At 39.9% G+C, this 26,808-nt stretch overlaps 2 protein-coding genes across 7 annotated transcripts in view; one reads left to right on the forward strand and one right to left on the reverse strand.

The window, feature by feature from the left end:
• Window positions 1-4,724: 4,724 nt before the first annotated feature.
• Window positions 4,725-18,057, reverse strand: slc16a3 (solute carrier family 16 member 3). 2 transcript variants are annotated; one of them, XM_031324009.2, is made up of 6 exons: window positions 12,600-12,711; window positions 8,181-8,436; window positions 7,928-8,071; window positions 6,650-7,254; window positions 6,021-6,201; window positions 4,725-5,564 (listed from the first exon to the last, which is right to left on the reverse strand). In XM_031324009.2, the coding sequence occupies exons 2-6, from the start codon at window positions 8,401-8,403 to the stop codon at window positions 5,242-5,244; spliced, it is 1,476 nt and encodes a 491-aa protein (XP_031179869.1). In that variant the 5' UTR covers window positions 8,404-8,436; window positions 12,600-12,711; the 3' UTR covers window positions 4,725-5,241. The 2 variants fall into 2 exon arrangements, with proteins under 2 accessions (XP_031179869.1, XP_031179870.1); XM_031324010.2 differs by lacking the exon at window positions 12,600-12,711 and adding an exon at window positions 18,037-18,057 and having other exon boundaries at window positions 5,242-5,564.
• Window positions 12,698-26,808, forward strand: part of ccdc57 (coiled-coil domain containing 57) — a 73,265-nt gene continuing 59,154 nt past the window's right edge. For 2 of the 5 annotated variants that reach the window (XM_031324003.2, XM_031324006.2), the window contains exons 1-3: window positions 15,522-15,660; window positions 15,959-16,078; window positions 23,701-23,823. In XM_031324003.2, coding sequence (XP_031179863.1) covers window positions 15,644-15,660; window positions 15,959-16,078; window positions 23,701-23,823 — 260 coding nt within the window. In that variant the 5' untranslated portion in view covers window positions 15,522-15,643. Of the gene's footprint in view, window positions 12,958-15,521; window positions 15,661-15,958; window positions 16,079-23,700; window positions 23,824-26,808 lie in introns of those variants that run through there. The other 3 variants (XM_031324005.2, XM_031324007.2, XM_031324004.2) reach the window with 3 other exon arrangements.

Raw genomic sequence — 26,808 nt, forward strand, 5'->3', positions numbered from 1 at the left:
CCCCTAATTGTGTAGTTGTTTGACAATGTAGATTATTGGGTGAACATTAGTATTATACGCTTTAGTTAGCTTTGTTCACACTTGGCATCTTTTTTTAAGTTGCTACGTCTACATAACATAACATAACATAACCTATACATAATCCTATGGCGTAAACCGTGTTTTCAAAAAAGTTGTGAGCGCTTTTTTAAACGCCACCGCCGACTTTTTTTCTGCAGCTCTGAGTGTCTTTTTGAAGTTGAAAAAAGTTAAACTTTTCTGAAAAAAATACACCCTACGTCAAGTGCTTTTTTGACAGCTGACCAATGACAAGCGGAGTAGCCAGACCCGTCGTTTTCATAACTACAAGAACAACTGGAGTCGGAGCACAGCGAGTTATACCTTATACTGCTCTCTCTCTCTCTCTCTCTCTCTCTCTCTCTCTCTCTCTCTATCTCTATCTCTGTTCTTTCTCTAGCTCGCTCAGCCGCTTTGTTTTATCTAACATTGGCACCACTCCACGCTCTCGGCTGCTTTAAACGCTGCCAGATTTTTTTTTTTCTACAATAGCGCTCTAGTCAACTTTTTCTTGTCAAAAAAGACGCCAAGTGTGAATATAGCCATAGATGATTTTGTGGCTTGAAAATGCATTTAGACTGTTGATTAGTTATAAAGGATCTACATACATGTTTATCCAGAAGCAGTGACAGTACAGGAAAGCATGCAATGAAAGCTTAATGCATCCAGTGATTTAGAACCGATGTAGGGTTGTTTTTTGTTTTGACCCTTCTGCTTCCTGTACTGTGTTTTCTCTAGATGTTGTCTGGTATACCGACTGCTGGTCTCCATCTTCTAGCTCAGTGGTTCTCAAAGTTTTTCAATAATGTACCCCCTTTGAATTGTTTTTTAAGCCAAGTACCCCCTGACCAGCGCAAAACAATACAGGTACAATACAGCGCTGGCAGTGATAGATTCACTAAACAACAACCGTGTAACTGAAAAACATTTAAATGCTATGTTTCAAATGTTTAGAATCCATCACTAGGATCATTCATTATTATAGTATAATTATTTTCAGAATAATGCATGACATATTTTTAAATTAGCATTTTGCAAAAATCTCACGTACCCCCTGCAGTACTCCAAAATACCCCTAGGGGTACGCGTACCCCCATTTGAAAAACACTGTTCTAGCTCCTCGATGAGCCCCCACAATGCACACTGGCGAGCTAAGCTAAGCTTAACAAGAAGCAGAAGCATCTGACATACTAATACCACTGTTAATTACTACTAGTACTGCTACTACTACCACCACTATTACTACTACAGCCACAACTGAAAGCCAGTTTCTGACTTGGCACAAACTGCTTTCTGACTGCCACTCTCACTACTGTTGCCTCCTTCAGCCTTCGAACACGCTTTCTCTATGTTTTCCTGTTTCTGTGAGTTGGTATGACCTCCAAAAACATTAAATAGTGGCGGAACACAGGTCTGACCTCCCAAAACATGTTACAGTGCCAGACCTCAGTGCTGTCCTGTCTACTTTCTCAGGAGACATTTGCCCAAAAAAACTGGCAGTGCTTTATCCAGGGTAAACATGGCAGCAAGGGCACCATGTTTCTAGGGTACTGACTGACTGATGCAACAACAGTTAAGGCTCCTTCCTCTGCAGAAACATTTGTCATTGATGACCCTACAATTGCACTTTCACTGTCTGCTAGTTCATACCTGATCAATAAAACCGCTTTTCTCTCTTATTTGCAACAAAGTGTTTGAAGCTGAACCAGCAGCACTTCATTTTATTTATTTATTTATATATATATATATATATATATATATATATATATATATATTAGGGCTGCCAGCATAAACGTGTTAATAGCGATCCGATTAAGGGCCGAGCATAATGCGTTAATTTTTTTTTAATCGTATTAATCACATGCCGCCATTTATTAATTTATTTTCACTTCACTTGGCTTTGCGTCGTGCCTAACAGGCTACTATTTTGCCGTACTTCCTCGTAACACATCCTGCTGCTGCAGGAATAGCAACGCGGATTTCGGTGCCTCATTCTGGTGCCACTCATATGCCTGCACTTCTCTCTGATGCTCTGAAACAGACGTTACAGGCAACAGAAACATTGCTGCACGTGACGCTAGTTAACACTACACTCGACAGCAGCTGACGTTAGCCTACCGCTAGCTAGTAGCTGGATTAAACACGGTTACAATGCTAACAGCTAACGCTAAACGGTGTAAAGTGTGACTGTATTTCACTGTAGAGGATTCCAACCGGGATGTAACTGTCGGTACACGATCCGTTCTGCCTGCACGATCCGTTCTGCACATGCGCAAAATGTTCGCGCATGCGCGGTTGTACGAGGATTTACGACACTGCACGATCTGTTCCACGCTTCCGGTCGACAGCCAAGCTAACGTTAGTTTAGCTAACAGCTAATTCGGCTAACTGCTAGCTGAGACAGCATGTAATAACTTTAAAAGACCCTCAAAATAAAACTTGAAAATAAACGTTGACATATATAACAGCTGTTACGTCAGTTCTACTTTACTTGTGCTCATTTAAAATACAATCACTCAATACTTGTCTTTATTGTTATTACTGTGAAGTCTTAATTTAGCTGTAGCCTGCTTTTCCCATTACGTTTGAGTTAACGTTATTTTAGACTGAATCTAGCTGTCAGCTAGCGGTTAGCCGAATTAGCTGTTAGCTAAACTAACGTTAGCTTCCCGGTGGAGGCTAGCCATAGGCTAGCGTGGAACAGATCGTGCAGGTCGTATGGATACGTAAAACAGTATTATCTTGCGCATGTGCAGAACGGATCGTGCAGGCAGAACGGATCGTGTACCGACAGTAACAATCTGCAGCTGCTGTTGTCGGAAAAACACAGATGGTGCGTTCAATGAAACTGGTAATTTACAGCCTCGTGGTGCATTCAAAGTTGTTGTTAAATGCCCTTTTCCCATCTGGTGGTTGTTTTTGTCATTCAACAACAGCTATTTACTAGTGAAATAAGTTATTGTTATAGTGATTACATTATTATTAAACATTTAATTTTGACGATATGGCCTTAGCAATAAACAAGCCATTCTTTAATGTCGCCAACTGTTTAGTACCCTTCTTTTTTTTAACTTTCTTAAAAAGTATCGGTTCGGGCACCGTTAAGGCACCGGTACCGTTTTAAAAGTGCCACTTTAGCACCGGTATCCAAACCAAACAATACCCAACCCTAATATTGACTCTAAATTCAAATGTGTGACTAGATTAAATATATAATAAACAAATACAAATCATAAAATCAAGTTCATAAAGTCATTTTCTTTGCATTCATTTGATTCCAAATCAAGATACACTGGTAATAATTGCTTTCAATTGTTAATATGTACTTAAAAACAGTTCTGAAATGCAAAATAATAGAATTTTAATCACGTGATAAAACATGCGATTAATTGTGATTAACTAATTTCAACGATTAATCCCAATTAAGAAAATTTAATCGTTTGACAACCCTAATATATATACATGTGTGTCTGTCTAGTTGTTGGGGTATAATGCTTTTCACTGCTATTTGTTTTAAATTCCTCCTCCCACCAATAACTTTTTCTGTTTAAATTATTCTCTCTTCAGTAAGTATATAGTCATTTGTATTAACTAAAAAAGTACTTTGCATGTTTTAAAGGTGATCCTTCTGCGATAACTTTGAAGGCTTGAGCTTGAACCCATGAATATTTAAAAAATATGCTTTGGTATCTTGGGTGCAGGAAGTTAGGTATTACCCTGTTAGTTGGCAAGGTGTTCTGTCTTTTCACCTCCAGGCTATGGTGTACTGTCCAGTGAGCCCTGTTCCCTTACAAATGTTCTGAACAACAGAAGTGCACTTTACAGTATGTAGGGGGCTAGGGCATCATCTGACATATTTTACTAGATGTCCATTCACTGTGTACGTATAAATGTTTTAATTTTTCTTATTTGTATAATTTTGAAGCTGTGAATTACTTGTAATATTGATGAAGCAGTGCAGTGGGCAGAGATGTTGCACTGAATGTGAAAGCCATTTTGCATGACATGCTTTGCTGTCACAGTTATTGCCCTTAATGAACCGGCACCAATGTGTCAAACTGCAATATTGCCATGGGTACTGAAAATGCATTCTTGTCGATCCTCTCAAACAATTATTGAAATGATTCTTTGTGGAGGGGAAGCTGAACTTCGTCCTTTAACACACTTCTCACACACATCAGCTGTGTTTTGGTTTCTTTAATTTTTTTAAATAACACAACTTGTCTGACACTAATGGCTTTGATGAATAACTCTGCCATGTCTTTCTGTTGCAAGTTGTGCTTGCTCTCAGTTTTGAGCATTAGATTGAACAGATACACAGAGGGCATAGAGTACATGGATAACAGCATCTGGAATCATACAGACACATAACACAGCAGATCCCAGTGTTACAGCATTAGGCAGACCATTACAGAGTAGTGATGTCAACATAGGACATGTCTCATCAGCTGAGTTTACAACGACGATGCATTGGACTGATCCTGACAATTCAAGTTTGTTCAAGTATTCTGTGTCTGACAACAACTGGCTGAAGTCTCAAAAAGTAGCTCACAGCAGTCATAAAAAACAAAACAGACTTTTAAATTGCAGCAATAAGTGAATAGCTAGTAGCAAGAAAAAGAAAAAGCCAGTAAGTGGACCTTAAATGGTGTTTTTTTTTTTTTTTTATCAACGTATTTGTAATCATTAGGAAATGGAAAGTGGAATAGCTTGAGTCCTGAATGGTGAAAACTGGATATGATTGTAAAAAATGGTGCTGAGTAAAGGTAACCAAAACTGGAATTCAATTTCTTTGATCTAAAATACAATGTTGGTCTGAGTTGACAGCAGTAAAGAGCACCTTATTTTACCCAGAAAAGCTGGTAATTGTTGCCAGTAAAGTGAGACATTTTCACGCCCGAAGGGATAGCTGTATTTTAAACTAGACGGTAACTATTTAACTGATCAAACGTAATGTACAGCCTCTGATCAAAATGTTGCATTAGAACAGAACCCAGTTCTTGCTCGTGAACAGTCTCTGCCTTGTATCCATTACATCAAACTGTGATTTTCATTATAAGGGCAATAACAGTCCCTTTCACTTTGTGTGTGGCTCCTATTTCTCTTTGTCACACATCATCCTCAGTCCTTTTATATCCTTTTGGTGCACAGTTTCTCTTTTCTCATCACTAGTCTTTTTCTTCATCATAATGTGTCTTCTCCACCATTCTCCCCCATCTCCTTAACCATCATCACCTCTTCCACTGCTTTCAAGGCATTGTCATTTCCATTCACTTTTTCCTTTGGCTCCTCTTCACCTTCCTGATCTTCCTCGCTTTCCACCCCAAAGTTCAGCCCCTCCTTCTCTGCATCAGTCACAGCCATTTCTAGCTTAGCCTCTGGATCTTCCTTTTTCCTGCTAATGCAAAAGAAGTTACCTATGGCGATGACAAAGGCTGACAGTGTGACCTCACAGCCTGCCAACAGGAAGACGTACATGTACTGATGGGTGGCATCCAAGAGGCGACCTGGTGGAGAATACAAGAATATTAGCATGACTGTTACTGGTTCTCATCAAGAACTCATGAAGTGAAACACCTCCACTTGACCAGACAAGGAGAATATTGAAAAGACTGAGAAGCAACGTCAGTAGTTTCAAAACTACATTGTTTTCTGGACTAGAACCTTTCTACTATAACCACTGCATCCCCAGTTTAACTTTAGCTGGGGAACTTTGTTGCATCTATATGTCCATTGTTTCCTGTCATATCTCAATTATCACTATATAGTCATTAAATGGACAAAAAAATTCAAAATCTTCTGGCAAAATGCAACAAGGTGTGGATGCTCTGGCACATTAAGTATAGGTGAAAATGAGTTTAAAGTTCCTTTTGTTCAAAATTGCCAAAAACTGAAAATGATAAGCCTTACTGCAAGCATAACACGGTCTCAAACATTCACATGCATTCCTTCCATGCTCTGACCTGCTCCAGGAGGTCCCACTAGTACAGCAAAGGCTTCCATCAGCAACACCAGGCCTATGGCACTGGAGAACTTCTCTGTCCCTACAATAGACATGAGGACCTCGAACTGTAGCGCTCCCACCATGCCATACGAGATACCAAAGAAGATACAGAAGACCACCAGACCTCCATAGTTATTTGCCTGCAAGGAGAGAAACCAGAGATTTCTGAATATGACAACTTTTATGGAGAAAATACAGGTGATAAAACAAGCCTTGTTGAACAGGAGAGACTAAAGGTACCAACATACAGTAACCTAGCCTAACTATACAATCAGTCTAATCTACAGTATTCCTTTTTTTATGTTAATGAACTGACTTACATCTATGGAACAACAATCATTTACTTTTTTACTAGCCTGATTGTTATATACTGTACATAAGATGACAGAATCTCTTCATTTTTAATTCCATGTTGTTTCTCCATTCCAGTATTTTCCCCAGTAAGAGCTAGATAGGTCAAGTTCTTTGACCTGTATGATGGCAACAGATGTGGTTTCTAGCTAATTTGTGAAGTAACTGCATATCATCTATACAGAAACGTTCCTCTCAATTCTCCTTGTCATATAGAACCCAATGCCGCATTGTTACCTGTGATCCTATAAGGTCAGTGCAGCCGTTGAAGATCATAGCAAAGCTGAACAGGTAGACAGTTCTAGGCCGTACCCACTTCATGCCTGCTATGAGTCCTGATGCAGGCCGAGCAAACATATCAACAAATCCCAAGATGGTGAGCAGCAATGAAGACTTTGTGTCTTCATAGCCGAGGCCTTTCGCATAGCTGACCACAAACACAGGGGGCACAAACAAGCCCAGCACCATAATAGATGCTGCAAGGGTATAGATGACAAAGCCTCTGTCCTTGAACACACTGAAATCCAACAGTTTCTTTTTTGGTTGGGGCTTTTTCTCTTCTGCAGCTGCGGGAGTGCTTTCCTCCAGATACTGCTTCTTAGGGGGCAACAGGGGCCTCATGAGGGCACCACAAGCACAACAGTTGAGCAGAATGCCTCCTAGTATGAGGAACCCTCCCCTCCAGCCATACTGGTACTGGAGAATCTGTCCCAGTGGGGAGAGACAGCACAGTGCCACAGGGCTGCCCGCTGCTGCTAAGCCATTGGCTAAAGGACGTTTCTCATTAAAGTAGCGATTCAGCATTATCAGAGATGGCTGGAAGTTCAACGCCAGACCCAGACCTGAGGAGAGACATACAGGCAATGTTACAGAAATAATACATTTTTGCAAAACACAATTTGCTATGTACAGATAAAGTGGAGCATGGCATCCTGAGCAGAGAATGAAATCAGACTCCCTATGTGTGTGTTGTAATCTGATCTTCTCTATTCTTTGTTTTTAAGCCAGTCCGGCCACAACTGCATGTGAGTGCCTTATGCGTCGGTATTTGGTGTCTCTCAGAGTGCTCAGGTTCTTCTCCTGAAGAGCATGAATGTGCTCAGTGAGGTCACATGGCAATATGGCCATCAGTTTGGATATTTCTTGTGTACCAATGATTTTGCCCAGATGATTGCACAAAGGAGAGCCCAGGATTAAAAAAAAAACCCAGATTCGCCTCTGTGGAGCAAGAATATCCACAGCAAATTTGAATGGCCACTTGTCAAGATATTCTGCTGTGGACCACAGTCTTTGATTGTGACTGACAAAATAGTTACAGGGGGGGAAACACACATGTTGCAAACTACTAGGACTACTATTACTACATTTAGTAATAGGAACCGGTTGAAATTTAGGTACCTTGTTTATTGACATCTTTTGTGAGGACTCATCAATATTGTTGCTGTGTATTATAAAGAAAATGAGCAATAAAAAAGAAGCAGCTAATCTATGTGTGCACGTATGTTGTGACTCTACCTGTAATAACTCCGATGCAGATGTAGATGTGTATGATACTGGTGGCAAAGGAGGCCAGAATCATTCCCAGTGAGGCAAAGAGCCCTCCAACCATCATTACTGGTCGGCAGCCAAACCTGTTCACCAACACACTGCACAGAGGGCCTGAAAAAAAAAAAAGAATAAATACATAAGTACACAGTATACATGTGAAGTACGGTATTTAACAGTTATAACAGTTCATCACTATCAGATGTGTATTATCCTTGTCTACCTGTGCCATACAGCATTGCAAGCAGTATTGATGAGATCCAGGCAGTGTCACTGTAGCCAACATCAAACTCTCGGATCAGCTCCTTGAAGAAGACGCTGACAGCCTTAGGGAAGGCGTATGAGAAGCCAGTAATGACAAAGCAGCCGGCCAACACTGCCCAACCCCAGCCGCCATCTGGGGCCTTCACCCCAGGAGGTCCATCGTCCACCACTGCTCCTCCCATGATGCTCTCTGACTGCTATGTTGAGATTGGTGGCTGTTAACACAGTGGTAAAAACACACATTTATCATTTTACTTGTGCTCATATAATTTCATATCATATCATATGGCTGTCAAATGTCCTGAAACGTTACAAAAACTTAAGTTATTTTTTATTTTGATGTATTTATTGTTTATTTATCAGGGACATTGCCTATAACATTATCACAACCAAATGTGAGAGATGCAAGGTTTTTTAGGACGTAAAGAATCTCAGAGTTATCTCTGATCAGGATATATCCTTTAACGCCCACATAAAACAAACATAAAACATCCTGTCTCAAAACGATGAAGAAAAAACAGTCCATACATTTGTTGAGAGGGTGCATCATATGGGAGATTCACACTACTCCCAATAGATCACCCTTCATTGTTTAGACAAGGGTGAGAGGTACCGCTATGCAAACATAAAGCACATGCTCATATAGAGACACAGAGATCAGTATGGCACCTTCTTTGAACCCCCCTCCCATAGACCAAACATCATCATCCAGACCTTCCATGACCCCAGCGTGACCCATGCAGCACTCTGTCAAAAGTATCACCACCCATACTAAAATAGAATTGAATTCCGCCTGCTTACACACGCACACACACACACACACAGCCCTGATATGCAGATGAAAGGAACTTGGATGTTACCCAGCATTGTGTATGTGTGTGTGATAGAGACATGGTCAGTAAAAATAGAAGAGTGTCAAAAGTGATGCCAGAGATGCCAAAGTGACCAGTAGGTATTGCAACTGAAGCAACAAGGACACAACAAAGAACCTTTGAAAACTTTACCAATACAAACACAGCAAATTGTGTTTACTGAAACAAACAACAAAGCCAGAGATACCACTATCATGAACCCAATTGAGAATATATTATTTTGTAAAGATCCAAATTTCTCCTAAACAGCAAGAAGTACAGAGCTGTTTACATTGTCATTGTCAAATAGCAATTTTAGCTGCTTTAAAAAGTAGCTATAATAAATATTTGTAGAACTAGAAAAGTGCACTCAGCAGAGTGCAGATTTGTGATTTAGTGGATCATTAGATCGGGTATGGAGATGCCAGAGACCAAACATGTTTTTGCTGCTGTAAAGTTGGGCATTTTAACATTGAGGTCTATAAGAATTGACTCGCTTTTTTTTAGATACACAAAGCATAGTTAATTTTAAAGCACAGCACAGTACGTAGAGTATAACAGTAGTGTACTTAAAACACAGGTACTGTAGTATCAGAAAAACACACTTCAAATACACTTCTACTCTACATTATAGTATAATAACATTATAGGCCTACTTTAAGTACATGCCTTTTTGATGCTTAAATTGAGATAGAACTTAATTTTTATTAATACCAGTATAATAGCACAGTTTAAAAGTATGAAAAATACAGACAGGACGTGCATTTGAAATTAATTTGAAATATAATAGAGGCATGCTAGAATAACAGTAATGAGTATGATAAAAGTGTGTCCCAAATACACTTCAACACTAATATCAAATGAACTATAATGCTTTTTTAAAGTATATATTCAACACACTGGCGATATAATATTGTACATCAAGTGTGTTTTAAATGCTCATAAATCATGATTTTTACTGGTGTATTTCAGTAGGCTACACTTAAAGTTAATTTAGCATAATATTTACAGTTCAAGGGTGAGTATTGTTAAATTGGGACACCACTTAAGTAAAGGCTACCCACAAGGAGAAGCACAAAGTAGCCTACAACAACAAACTAGTAGGACTTAGTATTTTCTTTACAAATTAAGTAGGCTACTAGGCCTATATCTTTTAGTAAGGGTAAAATTCAATCTAACAGTCGATCTCTCTATCTCTCTCTCTCTCTTTGCAATTAATTATAGGCTACATGATGCGTTATTATAGAACCTAAATAAATTCTAGCCAAGTCCCGTCCTACGAAGCAGCTCGATAGGTCGGGGTTAGGCATTGACCTTGAGTGGTTAAGGTTAGGATAGCCGATTGGTTGGGGGATAGGACCTGAACAAATCGGGTTACGTTACCTTGCCTAAGCATGGACGCCTGGCCAATAGTAGTGTGTGAATGCTATTGAAGGGTGGATCTTGCCTAGAAGTTGCGGATAGATCATCAACATGATATATAGGATACTATTTTTAATTGTCACACTTTTTTATTGGGCACCAATCTCGCGTTTACGGGCGTATTGTTGAAACAAAGACTTGAAACGTATAGGGGCTTCAGGTCGCATTTACACCAGTGAGACAGCATCATTGAAACAAGAGCGTATATCTGTAGCGTGAGACGTGTGAGTTAAACGTGTGTAAAAAGCTTGTGGTCAAGACAACATACAAACTGTCGCTGGTAAATAATTAGCTATCTCGGCATTGGAAATGTTTTAGAAATATATGTAAAAAGTAGGGCTGTCAGCATTCATTTTTTTAATCGCATGCCGCCATTTATTAATTTATTTTACACTACACTTCACCTTTACTTATCATCAAGCTGCCATACTTCCTCGTAACACATATCCTACTGCTGCAGGCATGATGGAGAAAGACAGCAGCAACACAATTCTGAATGGCACTTTTTATTTTACAAAACTCCCGGGCGGCTCAGTAGACAAGTCGAAAGCCATACATTGTGTAAAGCCGAATTAAAATATCACCGAAGCACGTCAAGCTTGAGCTACCACCTACGAGCTAAGCATAGTAGTACAGTTAACGTGACTCAGGTTGATGCTAGCGGGCTCAGGCAATTAAGCACTATTTTGGAGAGTGCTAGTTGCAGACCTGTGGATGAAACCAAATCCCAAAAAATGACTACAGCTCTTGTGAAATGGGTGAAATAATAAACAAATACAAATCTTAAAGTCAAGTTCATAAAGAAACTTTCTTTGCATTCATTTGATTCCCAATCAAGATACACTGGGAAGAATTGCTTTCCATTGTTAATATGTACTTAAAAACAGTTCTGAAATGCAAAATAATAGAATTTTAATCATGTGATAAAACATGCGATTAATCGTGATTAACTATAGAAATTCAGCGATTAATTGCGATTAAGAAAAAATTAATCGTTTGACAGCCCTAGTAAAAAGTGTCGTAATCAGTTTGCTACCAGATGCGCTATAGTCGCCTTCCATAGCATGATAGACATTTCTGTTTCACCGAGACGTCTGTACCAGTTAGAAACCGTCAAGGCAAACAGTAGCCTAGGCATAGGTCTACTATTAACTTCTTTAATTAAAAGGTCCATCCAAAAATGACTTGATGAGCGGACTCATCCGTTTTACTCAAGATTTAGTAAGAAGCGATGTCAGCCTCAGGTATGCAGCCGAGCGCACGTAGGCAGTCCATGTACTTCTGCATCACATTATGACTTACCAGGAAACGACCAGTTAAACGCTCTCTTTAGGAAATAATTTCCGGATCTACTACGCTAACCTTTTTTTTTTTTACTTTCTGGTCGCAGTTTGTCGTCTTGTTACTTGGTTAAATGGATGACAAAAGACTATATTTCAGAATACTGTGTCGGTATTCTTTTGCTTTTATAGCCTAGCCTACCTGCCTATCTCTCACAGAGCAGTTTCTGAAACGTGCACACTGAGCGTATAGCCTAAAATATATGTCAATTTTATTAAGCAACAGTACTCTGGGTGAGTAACCTACAAGTCATAGATTTAGACTTAGTCAGCTTCCTTTTGTGGTGTTGTGTCCGTTTTAGATAAAGTTGCCTACTTGTAGTGGATGAGGCTGTTATGCTGCTCATTCCATTGTGTAATATGCGACAGACAGATGTGGATCACGGTGCGTAGGCTACGGGAAACCCCGGTAGCCTACGTGAGGATGGAAGCGTATACGCTTCCATCTATATATGTCTTCAATGTGCATCCCCGGGACAGATGCCTGATCTGAAAAGTTTTAGTTTGAATGACTATCAGGCGACATGAACAATAAGAACATGTTATAACAACTTACACAGTCCAGAGGCTAAGCATCTCTAACACAATTATAATATAATGCAAATACTAATCGTTATTACTCGCCTGACATTCAGCCTTTATGTCTATATCTGTTACTCTGGCGTATCGTCACAGGTTATCGCATAACACAGGGAATATATACAACACAGACAAACATAAACATAAACCATTGATTAAAAAACAAAAAAACTTATCACACGATACCTGCTGATGCTGTCTCCCACCTTCAGAAGCGCTTCTACATTAACGCGTGAGCGCGCTTCCGTTGCTGGCTTTATCATACGGCGGCGCGCGGAAACTATTGTCTATACTTGTAGCTGGGGAACAATTTGACAGACGTACCGTTGCCAAGGAAACCATTTCCTTCACAAAGGAGAAGTTTTAGTTGACTAATTTGTCTCGTTAAATTATAGTATTAGCTAACGTTAAATAGTCTTGTCTTTGAATGCTACAAAGTGTTGACTATGAAGTAGGCCTATGAAGACCCATGAGCCCAAACGGTATCATTTTGTAGATACCCGCTGAGTGCTACAAAAGCTAACGTTAAAGCTACTGTATTGTGGTAAGTTAAACATACTGAGTGTAGCTGTGTGTGTGTGTGTGTGTGTGTGTGTGTGTGTATGCGCGTGCGCAATTTGCACCGGTTATTTTGTGGAAACCAAACATTTTACCTAGCTAGAACTCGGATGCTTCGGTCTGAGTGCTACAAAAGCTAACGTTAAAGCTACTGTATTGTGGTAAGTTAAACATACTAAGTGTAGCTATATATATATATATATATATATATATATATATATATATATGTGTGTGTGTGTGTGTGCGCGTGCGCGTGTGCGTGCGTGCCTGCGCAATTTTGCACCGGTTATTTTGTGGAAACCAAACATTTTACCTAGAACTCGGATGCTTCGGTCTTTGCCAGCTAACTTGCTAACATGGTCACAACTTAATTGACCGAGACCTCAGACAATCCATATTAATTTACTCAGAATGGCAGGGTCACATCCTCCCGTTATTTGCAAGTTATTATTATGAGATTGGACCACAGACGTGTTTTGCGTGATCTTTTTTCATTCACTACCTGCTAACTAACTGCACATTTAATATCCATTTTTATGTCAAATTGTTTAAATGGCATGATGTTTAAATGTCTGATCTGGAATGAGGGACCGCTTGATCACAGATATAGATTATAAATCGCCTTTTTAATGCCCGACGTGAAAGGGCCCATGAGGCTCGGGAAAAAGAGGCAGAACAAAAAAATCATGCTTGACTTTGTGATACTCCCGACTGTTGTGTGGGTGTGGGGAGCCCTGTCTTTATTTTCCAATGAATGAGTTGCTGATCTACGGTGGCAGTTTCGTCTTTTGAGTGGAAATTTACTCAAAAAGCCATGTTTGCTATCTGGAAAAAAATGTGAAAGTGGAGTTAAAAAAAACGCAAAAATCAAAGAGCAGTGGGAGTCACATCTATAGCAAAAATCCCAGAGCTGACTATATATTGCGAAGCTGCAAGCCCCGAGGTCGAGACAACCGAAAACCCTCCAGCAGCATTACCATTTTCTTCCACAGGTTAACCTATCAATTTACATCAAGTCATTAGTCTGTCAGAGAGTGTGGCCCAGAGTTAGCATGTTTTCGAATCGTACATGGAAATCTAAAGATAACCAAGATCTTCATCATTATAACTTAAATTACGATAAGGCACTTTCTTAACTGAGATCCTTGATTTGTCTTATCCTTGATTTGTCTTATATATGTATGTGTATGTATATATATATATATGTATGTATATATATATTATATATATATGTCTTATATAACTAATAGCAAGATGTTTGTAAAGCTCAACTCAAGCTGGAAAGTATAGTATTGCTATAATTCTAAAATTATGCCTCTGTGTAACCAGGTGCCTCTTCCCAAACGTGATATACCCACACAATCTTGGTTTGATTCTATCATGTTCGTTATTCATCTGAACAACACTAGTCTCTTCAATCCCACTGATTTTATCACTGCAGGTTCCTGCAGAACTCCGTGAGCCTATCTTTTAAGTCTGATTTATGGTTCTGCAGAGGCTCCAAGAAGAGCTTTCGCCGTAGCCTACGTAAGTTTATACTTATGTGTTGGTGTGTGCACACGTCGATCTCTTTAAGAGAATAGCAGGGTCGGAATGTGTGTGTGCCTGGGGAGTGTGTGGTAGAGCGAGAGAGTGACGGTGATTATCTTCGGAGCGAGTACTGACTTTAGAGGCATAGTGAGAGAAACAAAAGCTGTGTTTCATTAGTGTTTCAACATGCCCTCCTTCACTTCCTCTCAGCCTTTGGTATGACTTAACAGCACACGTCGCACGTAGGCCACTTGGAGAGCAGAGGGGAAGTGGGCGAGGCAGAAGTGAGGGATTGAAATGGAACGCACTCCTTGTTCACTTTCAGCCAAAACTATAAGGATCGACCGCCAGTTGTAGGCTCAGCGCTACTGCTGTGTGTTTTATTTTCCATCTTATTTCCACTAATTATGGCATTCTATGTTTATATTATATATATATTATTTATATTCTATGTCATGCAATTTCCTTATTAATAGGCCTATTTCTTGTATGAAAGGCGCTATACAAATATTATTTATAAAAAGTATTATTACTGCTTTCATACACACCGCAGACTCATTTCAATAAGGCTTGGTAATAAGCTGCATGAGTTTCTGATTTAGAGAGTTTTTGGACTGCATCATGATTTGTCATATTGATGCTTAGGCTATAGCTCGCAAAAACAGAATTTCTTCCATGCATTTACAGATAATGTCGGAAATACAGAAATCACACATACAATATCTGGTATAAAGTTAATATTAACTGAACCAAATGCATAACTGCAATGCATTTAGGGTGATATCCACCTCTAAGGTGACCATCGTTGTTCACATTGCTCCCTCAGCCCTCCGAGGGTCGATCTCACCGAGTTCACTTCAGTTTTTCAGACAAATGGAACAACACTTTTGATGGCGGCGGGGATTCCCCCGAGGGCATGTGCAGAGGGGAAGTGAACAAGGACATGTTGAAACCACTAATGAAAGGTAGACGTGCATCGTTGTGACGTGTAGTTACATTTTTTGAGAGGTGCACATCAGGCTACTGCGGAGATTCCGTGTCTCTATGTGCCTACATACATACCAGCGGTGACGATTTAACGCAGAAGCATAAATTGGCTGTTACACGTTGGGTTGTGCTGTCAGATGTGTTGACATGTTTCCATGGCAAGTATCCAAATGTAAGTACTTGTACGTTTATCGGTGTTTTAAGCCCCCAACGTCTCCTTCCAGGCAGCGCTGCACTAGGATTAGGCAATGGTTATAGTTATGGTTAGGGTTAAGGTTAGGGTTAGGCTTAAGGTTAGGGTTAGGTGCCTTGAAGTCAACGGTCGCAGCGCTGCCTGGAAGGAGACGTTGGGGGCTTAAAACACTTGTACTTGATCTTAAAAAAGTGGTACTGGTGCATCCTTAATTAGAATGAGTACTATGTGTTGCAATGCATGATGGCCTATATTGTTGCTGCTATGTGTATTCCAGTTCTACCATGCAGTCAGACAGGGACAGAGGACTTGGAGACCTTGAGACCCAGCTGGCTACAAGAGTTCATAAACTGGAGAGTTCCCTTAAAAAGGCTCAGGAGGAGTACTCCTCCCTCAGGTACTTTGTCTACGTCCACCTCACATCAGTAAATGTGAAATTCCACTTTGCACCTCAGCTTTTAGCTGGAAATATTCCTTTAGAAATGTAGGATTTGCCAATGGACCCCAGTCTCTGACTTTCACAAGACACAAAGAAATACATGTAGCTGTTTGGTTTGTTGTCAGGTTGCAATTGCAATTATTTTTACTTTCACTTATTCGTTGATTGTTGATTATTTCAGTTTTTGTAAATTGTGAAATATCAAAAAATGGTGTCTATCACAATTTTCCAGAGCCTCAGGGAACATCAAATTCAAATTCAGTTTGGATATAAATATTTGGATATGTAAACTGTTGAATTATGATGACATCATAGTCAGAGTCAGAATCATAGTTAGAACGTTTGAACTCTTTTTTTTCTTTTTTTGTTCAATATGTTTATTAAGTGTTTTCCAAGTAGTATAATACAAAGGGACAAAGGTTAGAAGTAAACAAATATGTCAATATGAAAAGAAAAGAGGAAAGAAAAAGAGGAAGAAAAAGAAAACAACCTCTGGCGTATTACTCAAGACAATGAAAAGTACTGTTGCATCACTGGTACTCTATTATATAATATTGTGAATCTCACAACTGTTCAAGGTCTCCTTTAAATTGAGCAAAATGGTATAAAAATGGCTGCCAAATCTTGTAGATTTTTTAAAGATTGTCCGTCATGCCATATCGGATTTTCTCCATATGTAATACAGAGGTAAGTTCTGTTAGCCGAGTCTTGAAGAGTGGCACTGCTTCTGACTTCCAAAGCCTTAAAGTCTCTATCAGTCTCTTTGCAATTAACATTCCATACATAATGGTGTGCTGTACAGAGGGACTATGAGTCAATAGAGACAGGGAGTAGCCAAACAGTGCCACAGTTGCACATTTGAGAAAACCATCGGAATACTCCACACCAGAAGATGTCCAGAAGAGGTGAGTTAAGGAACCATCAGCTGACTTACATCGATCACACAAAGGGGAAACAGTAGGATATATTCTATGTAGTTTAGTTTTTGAATAATGAAGTCTATGCATGACCTTAAACTGGATTAAGTGATGTCTGACATTAATAGAACAATATTTGATTCTACTGAGACTCTTCTCCCAAACAATATCATCAATCTGGAGACCCAGTTCCTCTTCCTAAACTTTCTTCAAAGAGTGGGTGGCATAGTTCACCTGTTCAGAAAATACCTTGACAAAATCTGAGATCAAGTGTTTTGAATCCGGTGGGCCAAGCAAAAGACTATAAACCCTGCTTTCCTCAGGGAGGGATTCAAAGTTAGGCAGGTTTTGGCAGACATAGTTCCTAACTTGTAACTATCTAAAGAAGTGTGTTGATGGGAGGGAAACGTGTCTTTTAGCTGAGTAAATGAGGCAAAATGTTTGTCAATGTACAGATCTTTTAAAACTACTATGTCTTTTAGCCTCCAACTATAAAAAAGTTGCATCTGATAGTGAAGGGGAAAATGCATGGTTATGACACACTGGAGCATAGATAGAGGTTCTAGGCAACTTGCAGCACTTCTTAATATGCTGCCATATTTTCAAACAATTAAGAACTATTTGGTTATTCACTAACATTTGAACTCTTAAAGGGGTTAAGCCAAGGAACAAAATAACATTTCCTCACCTACCTGTAATGCATGCAGATAGCTTTGGTTTATTTGCCCCGGTTTTGCAATATGTGTCAAAGATATCTGCTTCCAACCCAACACAATGGAGGTCTGTGGATTATCAAGAGTAACCAGGACATTGTATCTGGAAAGACACGCTGCTATTTTATGGTACTGAAATGTTTAAACGTCATTATTTGAATGCTGTCAGACCCAAACACTAAATTCTATCCACCTTCATTGTATTGGGGTGGAGGCAGAAATCTAAGAGAGTTATTTCACAGTCAGAACAAATACAAACTTAATATCTGAATAGAAAGATACCTACCACATATAAAATATGTCAAAGGGCCCTATCTTGCACCCAGCTCAATTGACTTTGTACACCGACGCATGTACCATTCCTATTTTGCACCCGACGCACAGCAGACTTTTCCCTCAACAGACTCATGTCGGTAAATTAGGGAATGAACTTGCTCTCCCGGGGGCGGTTCAGCAAAAAGAGGAGGTGTGTTCCGGCGCAAACGTTCCCTAGTGCTATTTTGCAGTTTCAGAAAACAGTTCCGCCACAGACCAGGAAAAACCTAGTCTAAAGTCAGTGGTGTGTTATTCAGATGCTATTTTAAGGGCGCATGCTTGGCCGTAACGTAGAGTGTGCACACCGCGCGTACACTTTGCTTCTCTCATCTCACGGACCCAGCAGTTCACATTCTTGCAAACCATACATTAATACAAGGAAAAATATGACCTTGTTTTACACAACATCTCCATGAATCATAGATGTGTTGATGACATAAATGAGGAAATATTAGAGGACTTAAGGAGATGTGATGTTGAACTGCATATGCTGATGCCACTTAACCCAAATGCCCCAGCAGCAGCAAGGGAGAGGAGAGACAGAAGAGCTGCATCGTCTATAGTGAGGTAATCTCGGTCTAATGTTAGACTACATTGCAAAAATATCACCATGCATTCATAACCTCGTGATTCAGTGAGAGTGAGCCCAAAACATCGGAAAGTATGTTTTTGTGACATTTCTTTATTTACATTTTGACAAAAAGAAAAATCAATAGCAAATGTCGGTCTCCTCGGCTGTGAACTGCTCCTGGCGTGTGCCCATGGATGTATTAAGAGCGTGCGCCTAGCAAATCCGCCATTATAATAGCAATCCGCCATGGAACAAGCGCGCCTGCTTTTAAAGGGAATGTGAGATAACACTCTGATTGGTTTATTGCACGTTACGCCCAAACCACACCTATGAATAATGTAGCTACTTCAGACCAACCCATTTTAGATTTGCGTCAGGCGCAAGAGTTATTTATCCCACCGGTATAATAGCAACAGCGCCCGAGATCCGCCCACAAAGCTACTTGCGTTTGGCGTTTGATACTACCGTTTCAGATCTTTAAAATAGGGCCCTATATGTTTCTTTAAATTTGAGTTAACAGACCATTTTGAGTTAATCCACTAGAATTCGAATCAGCTCTATTGGTTTACACATACAAGGAATTTACATTTAGAAACAATTTAGAAAGGTGCTCAAGTGTAAAGATCTCGCAATTGGGACTCCTGTTGCGATAAATCCCACCCCCTCCTTTACTGATGGAACTTTTGAAATTTGGAGACTTAAAGGAGAACTCCATGCAATTTTTACGTTAATCTTGATTGCTATAAATTTATGAGCACTGTCGATAGCAAAAAAAAAACGAACAGAATTGGTCCTAGCAAACTGGAGTTGCTGCAGCTAATGCCCATAGCTCCCAGTTAGCTAAAACGGCAGTTTTGGGGGCATATTCTAAAGAGTGCCTTTGTGCCGCTTAACAGACACAAAATGCAATTATAATGTCTGTGTAACATGAACAGGGCTCTTACGTGACAACAAGATTTGTTTTCAACTCAGACATCCTGCCGCTAGCTCGTCCTGCTAGCTGCCAGCTACTAGCTGCCGTCAGGAAGTGTGTTCAGCCAGGCTTCTGTGGTAATAATCACACATCAGTTCCGTGTGTATTTGTAGCTCATCTATTGTGTGTGACATTGATCTGGCGTTGGTGAGTAGGAGTCTTGGCAGTGGCGATTTGTATGGTTTCCTTAGCCGGGCTAGCAGGCCCGACTGGCGTCCTTGCTTCTCCTTCCTCCACGCCTTCCTTGTCTGCCGCGGCCGACAACAATACCAAGAGCGCCCGGTGGTCTGGTGGCTGTCCTCCAGAGGACAGGTCATGCCTTCGCAGCGAAAGGTTTTAGTTTATTTCCCCCTAAAAAATAGGTAATTGAGCACTGTAGTGGTTATGACCATATCAGTGACTATGTAACTGCATGGAAACGCGATAAATGATGTCTGTGGCTTGCACAATAGCGTTACTGAAGGCTAGTAGGCTAACTGTAGCTCGCGCTTGGAGCAGCTGCTTCATCTGCCTGTTGCCCCTGTGCGTTTCCATGTAGTTACAAAGTCACTGATATGGTCATAACCACTACAGTGCTCAATTACCTATTTTAGGGAAATAAACTAAATTTATTCGCCGCAAAGGCATGACCTGGCCTCTGGAGGACAGCCACCAGACCACCGGGCGCTCGTTGTATTGTTGTCGGCCGCGGCAGGCGAGGAAGGCAGGGAGGAAGGAGAAACAAGGACACCGGTCGGGCCTGCTAGCCCGGCTAAGGAAACTACCACACAAATCGCCACTGCCAAGTTAAGAACACCCTTTACATGAAGCCGTTTTTCAGCTTTGATAAAACGATCTCTCATGTTCTTCACACTTTCCAGAATTTTTTTTCTTATTTTCCCATTGTGGTGTCTCTCTCTAAAGACATATTTAAGGCTGTTTGACTCTCTGTGGTCTGTACATGGAGAATAACACAGATGTTTGTACAGACAAACCTGTTCTTCCCAGCCGACAGCCCGCGCAGTCGGCGCTTAGTTACAAAAATTCAGAAGTGCATGACCACGCGCTGTGACAGCTTGCGGGGCCTTTGCACTGGAAACGACAGCCGTGGTGATGTCTTTTTATGGCGCACGCCACTCGCGCCGGGAACACCGCGCCCACCATAAACCTAGCTTTAAGGGGATAGTTAGTTTGGAAGACTTATTTATCAGTCCTTCCAGAAAAATGTTTGAGTTTGAGTTTTTTGTGATTGTTGCGGGCAAAAATCCTTGATTATGCGGCACGTTTTCTTAAAAAATGCGATGGAATATGCGGGATATTTATGCAATTTTATGCGATGAAATAGCGGGAACTTGCAAAAATTGCGGGAACTTGCAAAAACTGCGGTTTCATCATGGCTTCATTGCGGGGTTTGCAGCTTTTCAATGATGTTCACGTCGCGTAATTACGTCACTTCATAAGGTTCCCATGGCAACAGGGGAAAATGGCTGCTCTTGTGTGAAGTAAACGCAACATTTTTCAACTTTCTGCTAAGATATATGTGACTTTTTTGCAACGAAAATGCGGGTATTATGAAATCATGCAAGCCCCGCGTATTTTGCGCAGAAATCGGCCATTTATGCGGCGAAAGTGCGGCGTATTTGAAAAAATGCGGCCCCCGCATAAATATGCGGACTTTGGCTGATTATGCATTGAATTATGCGATCGCATAATCACGTTTTTGTGGAGGGACTGATTTATTGACAATACTTTTGTGTCTTTCAAGAGCTGGATCCAAAATGTGACAAATGCAAAGAGGACACTGCTGACATAGGCGGAGTTTGACATTCGAGCCAGGGGGGGCAAAAAACAAAAAACAAAACTCATTGTAGCAGGTGAGACCTGGCCTACCACTTGGGGAACGCAGCACCAGCACATATGGACAAAACAAACATGCTAAATAAACATATATGTTTATTTTTAAATTACATTGTAACAATTTAACAACTCGCCCTTATGAAATCTAATCGCGGCACGGCTGTCTTGGAACACAATAGACAGACGGTGGCAAACTGCCCCGACACTTAAATTCAACTAAAATGTAACCGTGAACAATCAGTGTTAGACCTACAGTCTGTTGAGATGCCTCTCCAAACTCACCATAAAACATTAAGACACGTTGAGAAAAAAGATCCGTATTTTGCCGTAATCCAATGACACGCAAAAAAGTAATCCACAGATCCACTTCGCCGTTTAAACAATGTGGAATAAAACGTGTAAAAGTCCAAATCTACACAAAACGTGCAATCAATTAGTAAGTTGACAGCAAATTTATATACATGGCATTTAGGAAACCTTTATTACAACGTTGGCACGGTAAAATGTCCAGACTAGTGCAACAGTAAGTTTTGTTTTTTGCGTCCTGCATATGCGTCGACAATGGTCTCAGGTGAGAGCCAGAGCCCTGAAAAAATATTTTTTTACTAAAGCAGTAGGCCTATATGAAATCAGATGTATTACCTACCACCATTTAGTTGTTTCGTGTTATTTAAAATATTTATAAAATATCTGGTCATGCCATGAAACAATGCAATTACCCGCTTCAGCCGCCAGGGGGGGCAGTGCCCGCAGGGGGAGCACTGTAGAAGGCTGTAGAAAGAATGTGGAATGGAAAGAGATCACTGATGCAGTCAACAGTGTTGCCGTAGTAAATCGGACTCCAGCTGAAGTTTATTTAATTTATACATCCTTGACATATGTATGCTATAGTCCTAATAGTAATATACAGGCTTATATTGCAATATCTTAGGCCTACATGGTGTACCTATATTTAAATAAACACACAGTAGCGGAGTTTATGCAGTAAGTCTTTTATTTTACTCGTGTTTTTTTCATGAGTAAGAGCCAGGCAACAGCTGTGAGGGAGAGCACGTGTCCTCGGCCCCCCGTGCAGGACCACCACCTTGACTCTGTCTCCTGACAGCCGAAATATGTCAATGGCAGAAATAAATCGTTGTGGCCATCAACACTTAAAAGAGAAACGAACACCTGAAGAATAAATAAAAATGTTGTGCATCGTCATGTTTCCTGTATTGAATGTCATTGGTCATCAAACATAACACCTTTTAAAAGCGAGGAATAATATCCTGTCTCATTCATATAGTCCCAGTTGGGGCTGTGCTGGACACTGCTCTCTGGGTATCGGGTCATCTGGCTCCATCACTACATTTATGGCACCCTGTTTTTGCTCGATGTTGTGCAGAACCCCACAGGCTAAAACTATGTTGTAGACTTAGGGTCCCCCCCGCTGATGCAAGACAGAGCCATCTGCCCTTAATCAATCCGATGGAGCGCTCCACCGTGGCCCATGCACGTACGTGTGCACTGTTACCGGTGCATAGAGGTCCTCTAAAAGAGCCAGATCTGCCATTGCTGATAAGTGATCAACTGATGACTTCTCCTATTAAACTGATTATATGCTGCACCGCAAGTCCACACTGACTCGAAAACTTGTGTACACGAGTTCAGACCAGACGTGAGATTTTATCGCAGCCTACGCTCACATTCAAATTGATAAATGCCTTGCTTTGCGTAGGAATCGCCGTACGCCCGTCCTACGCCTGTTTTAGGTCGTACACACGTTTCATAAATGAGGGCCAATGAGAGTAGAAACGATCTGATACACCATGAGAGGATCTACATCAAAATTTACTAGACGTAGAGGCCCTTCTTAGACTTTGTAGATGGGTTAGAAGCTCAGTTGCTAACTGAAAGGGATCAACATACAATCTGCCTTTAGTTTACTTTTCTATATCCTCCTTTGCATTCTTGCTGCATTTTACTCTTTATTTTTCTATTTATTATTTTTATTTATAAATATATATATTTTTCTTTTTGTGTAACCCTTTGCAATTTGCATCTCTTGGAACTGCCTGCCATCCTGTGGGTGGGAATGGTTGGAGGGTAGGAGGGATTTTGGGTCTATGTGCCTGTTGATTGCTGCATAAACTGTGATGTTTATATTTAAAAAAGAAATCATGGTGAAGGCGCGGCAGCAATTTGCCAGTGGTCCCTCCACTTTGGTAAATCTCATATTAATAACTGACTAATATTTTTTTTTTTTCATTTGTCAGAGAACGTTACCAGCAACTGAGGGAAGATTTCCAGTTCAACCTGGCCGTCCTGGATGAACGAGACAGAGAGTTGGAGAGATATGATGTCATAACTGCGAGAGCTCTGACTGTGGAGCATAACAGGTATAGTTCATCTGACCCTCTTCAATCATTTATAATATATATAATGTATATATATATAAAATATAATACATTAAGATTACATTGAAATTATAAAATAATGAAATATTTGTATGTAAAATAGCAAAACAAAAAACAACAAAAAATGAATGAAAAATAGTTTTTGGTTTATGGTTTATTTCTTTATTTGATCAGGGACAATGCACAAAAAACATTAGTCTAAAAAAAGAAGAGATGTCATGTGCCAGGTTATAGCAAAAAAAATGCTAATTTCCACCCGCAGTCCCTGGACAGGTTGATGTTATACTTACAACAGTTCATAAAATATATACAGAATAATACATGAAAACATTACTTCACTCACATCATAAAAACACTCTCCACTTCAGGAATCTATCGTTCACTCACTCACAATTTACATTGTTCACATCACAGTCATTCAGTGCGTGCAGGTTTGCTTTGATAATAACCACTGTTTGGTCAGGCGTGTAAATGTACTATAGTGTGTGCATGAAATAATTTCGTTTGGAAGAATGTTCCAAAGGCTCGCTGCTTTATAAGAGAACGATTGTTGACCATATGTGGTTCTACGTCTTGGAACGCTGCACTCTCCTCTGACTGTTGACCGTGTGGCTCTAGGAATTCTCTCTGAATTTAGTGTGACAAATTTTCTTAAAGGGGGAGCAGCGATATTATGGATAATTTTAAATAAAGCAGAAATTTGATTATATTTAATGAGGTTTTCAAAACTCAAAATGTTATATTTACTTTGTACTTTACAGTGATGGTACTGACGAGGCTTTTTATCATGAATTTTTATGGCCCTTTTATATAATGATTCAAGTGATTTTAACGATGTTTTACACGCCTGAGACCAACTGGACATGCAATACAGAAGATGTGGAACAATCATAGTATTGAGGTATATATGTGAGGCTTCTGTAGTTAGTGAATTTCTAATATATTTATAGTTCATCAAATTGAATTTCAATTTATTACCAATTTTTGTTATATGACTTTTAAAACCAAGGTTCGAATCAAGTACTAGACCTAAATATTTTGTTTCATTCACATTTTTAATTTTTTGTCCATTTACTTGAATTTCTTGAGTTAGTTGTAATTTACGTTTATTTGAAAACAATATTGAGACCATTTTATCCAAGTTTAAGGTCAGACAGGACGTCTGCAACCATTCTGCAACTTTTTGCATCTCTTTTGATAATTTTTCAGTAGCCTCCAGCTCGTTTTCCCCAAAAGTGAAGATCACCGTATCATCAGCGTACATGATTACATCAACGTCCGAACACACTCTAGGGAGGTCATTTATATAGATGCTAAAAAGCAAGGGTCCCAAAATAGACCCTTGCGGCACTCCCATCGAGGTGGCTCTAAACGCAGATTGAATGTTATTCACTTGTACACACTGATGTCGGTCGCTCAAGTAAGATCTTATCCAGTTTTGAGTGTGCTCAGAGAGACTATATTGATTTAATTTGCTGTAGAGTATCTGGTGATTGACAGTATCAAAAGCTTTACGCAGATCAAGGAATACCGCTCCCACCACCCTTCCCTGATCCACATATGCCCTGATAGTTTCCAGAAAGTAACAACAGGCAGAGTCTGTTGAATATTTACGTCTGAAACCAAATTGCATTGGATTTAAGAGAGATTGTGAGTCAAAGTGGGTGGTAAGTTGCTCCGCCACCGTCTTCTCGAGCACTTTTGACGCAGCTGGGAGGATGCTTATTGGACGATAATTGTTCATGTCTTGTTTGTTTCCAGACTTAAATATAGGAGTGACAATCGCAGGTTTTAAGGCTGCTGGAAAAATATCCTCACTAATCGATTGATTGATCATTGTTGTCAACGGATCAGAGAAAATGTCCTTATATTGTTTCAGAAAAAAAGTATCAAGTCCATAAATATCTTTTGCTTTTCTGCTATTTAGCACAGTAATTATTTTTTCAACTTTAGTTTTAGTTAGTAAGCTAAGATTGAAATCCGATTTGTCACTGATTATGAGAGGGGGATTAGCAATTGGAAAGTTCTGAGCCAGTTTTTGGACAATGTTTAAAAAATATTAATTAAAATTTGTTGCTATTGCAAAAGAGTCATCAATAATTTTTCCATTAATATTGAGACAAATATTCTCACATTTTGACTTTTCTTTTCCAATCAATTTATCAATAGTTTTCCATATTATTCTACTATTACCTTGTGCATTTCTAATGATTTCAAGAAAAAAACTGGCTTTGGCCTTTCTAAGCTCAGCTGTAACTTTATTTCTTTGACTTGTAAAAACAAGTCGATCCGTTGTTAGTCCTGATTTTAGAATTTTTTTTATCGCCACATCTCGCTTTTTCATCATATCCCAAATAATTTTGTTGAACCATGGCAAATTTCGTTTTGCATGTCGCTTTCTTTGCTTGTTTTTTTGTATATTTGGTTAAAGGAGAATGCCAGTCGATTCCAACCCGTAGCTCTGTTGTTTGTAAATTAGGAGTACTCTCAGTAGCGAGAAAAACGAAACCAATCGGTGCTGCCTACACCGAGTTATCCTCCTGCTAGCGTTAGCACCCAACAGGCTTAAACAGGGCTTAAACAGGGCAAGTTTTAAACGTGTTTTTAGCCTCTAGACATGCTCGAAATGCCATTGTGTTAATCCATACCTCTGTTTATTTCCTGGTTTATAGTGAAGCCCACACTAGTCGAATGCCGATCTCATACAATCCAATATTCCAAAATGCATTTTTTCCACAAAAAAAACGATTTGCCAAGGTTCTTTCCGAGTTCTTTCCGCGTATGTATCAACAAGCTGTAACCTGACACCACAGTGGAGCGAGCAGAGCTGCAGTTCAAGAGTTCAACAGCTAGGTAACCTAGCAACGGCAGCAGGGGGAGGAGCTCACAGAGCTGACAGACGGAGCTTGGAGTTAGATCAGGACTAACAAGAGAAAATGGTTCGAGTTTGTGCCTTTCCAAATTGCG

Source organism: Sander lucioperca, chromosome 5 (assembly GCF_008315115.2).
Source record: "Sander lucioperca isolate FBNREF2018 chromosome 5, SLUC_FBN_1.2, whole genome shotgun sequence".
Lineage (NCBI taxonomy): Eukaryota > Metazoa > Chordata > Actinopteri > Perciformes > Percidae > Sander > Sander lucioperca.

Coding starts and splice junctions, on each gene's coding strand:
- slc16a3 (XM_031324009.2), bottom strand. CDS start 8,403: ATGGGAGGAGCAGTGGTGGACGATGGACCTCCTGGGGTGAAGGCCCCA. Junction 8,072..8,180: donor TGCAATGCTGTATGGCACAG/GTAGACAAGGAT, acceptor TTTTTTTTTCAG/GCCCTCTGTGCAGTGTGTTG. Junction 6,202..6,649: donor CTGACCTTATAGGATCACAG/GTAACAATGCGG, acceptor CTCTCCTTGCAG/GCAAATAACTATGGAGGTCT.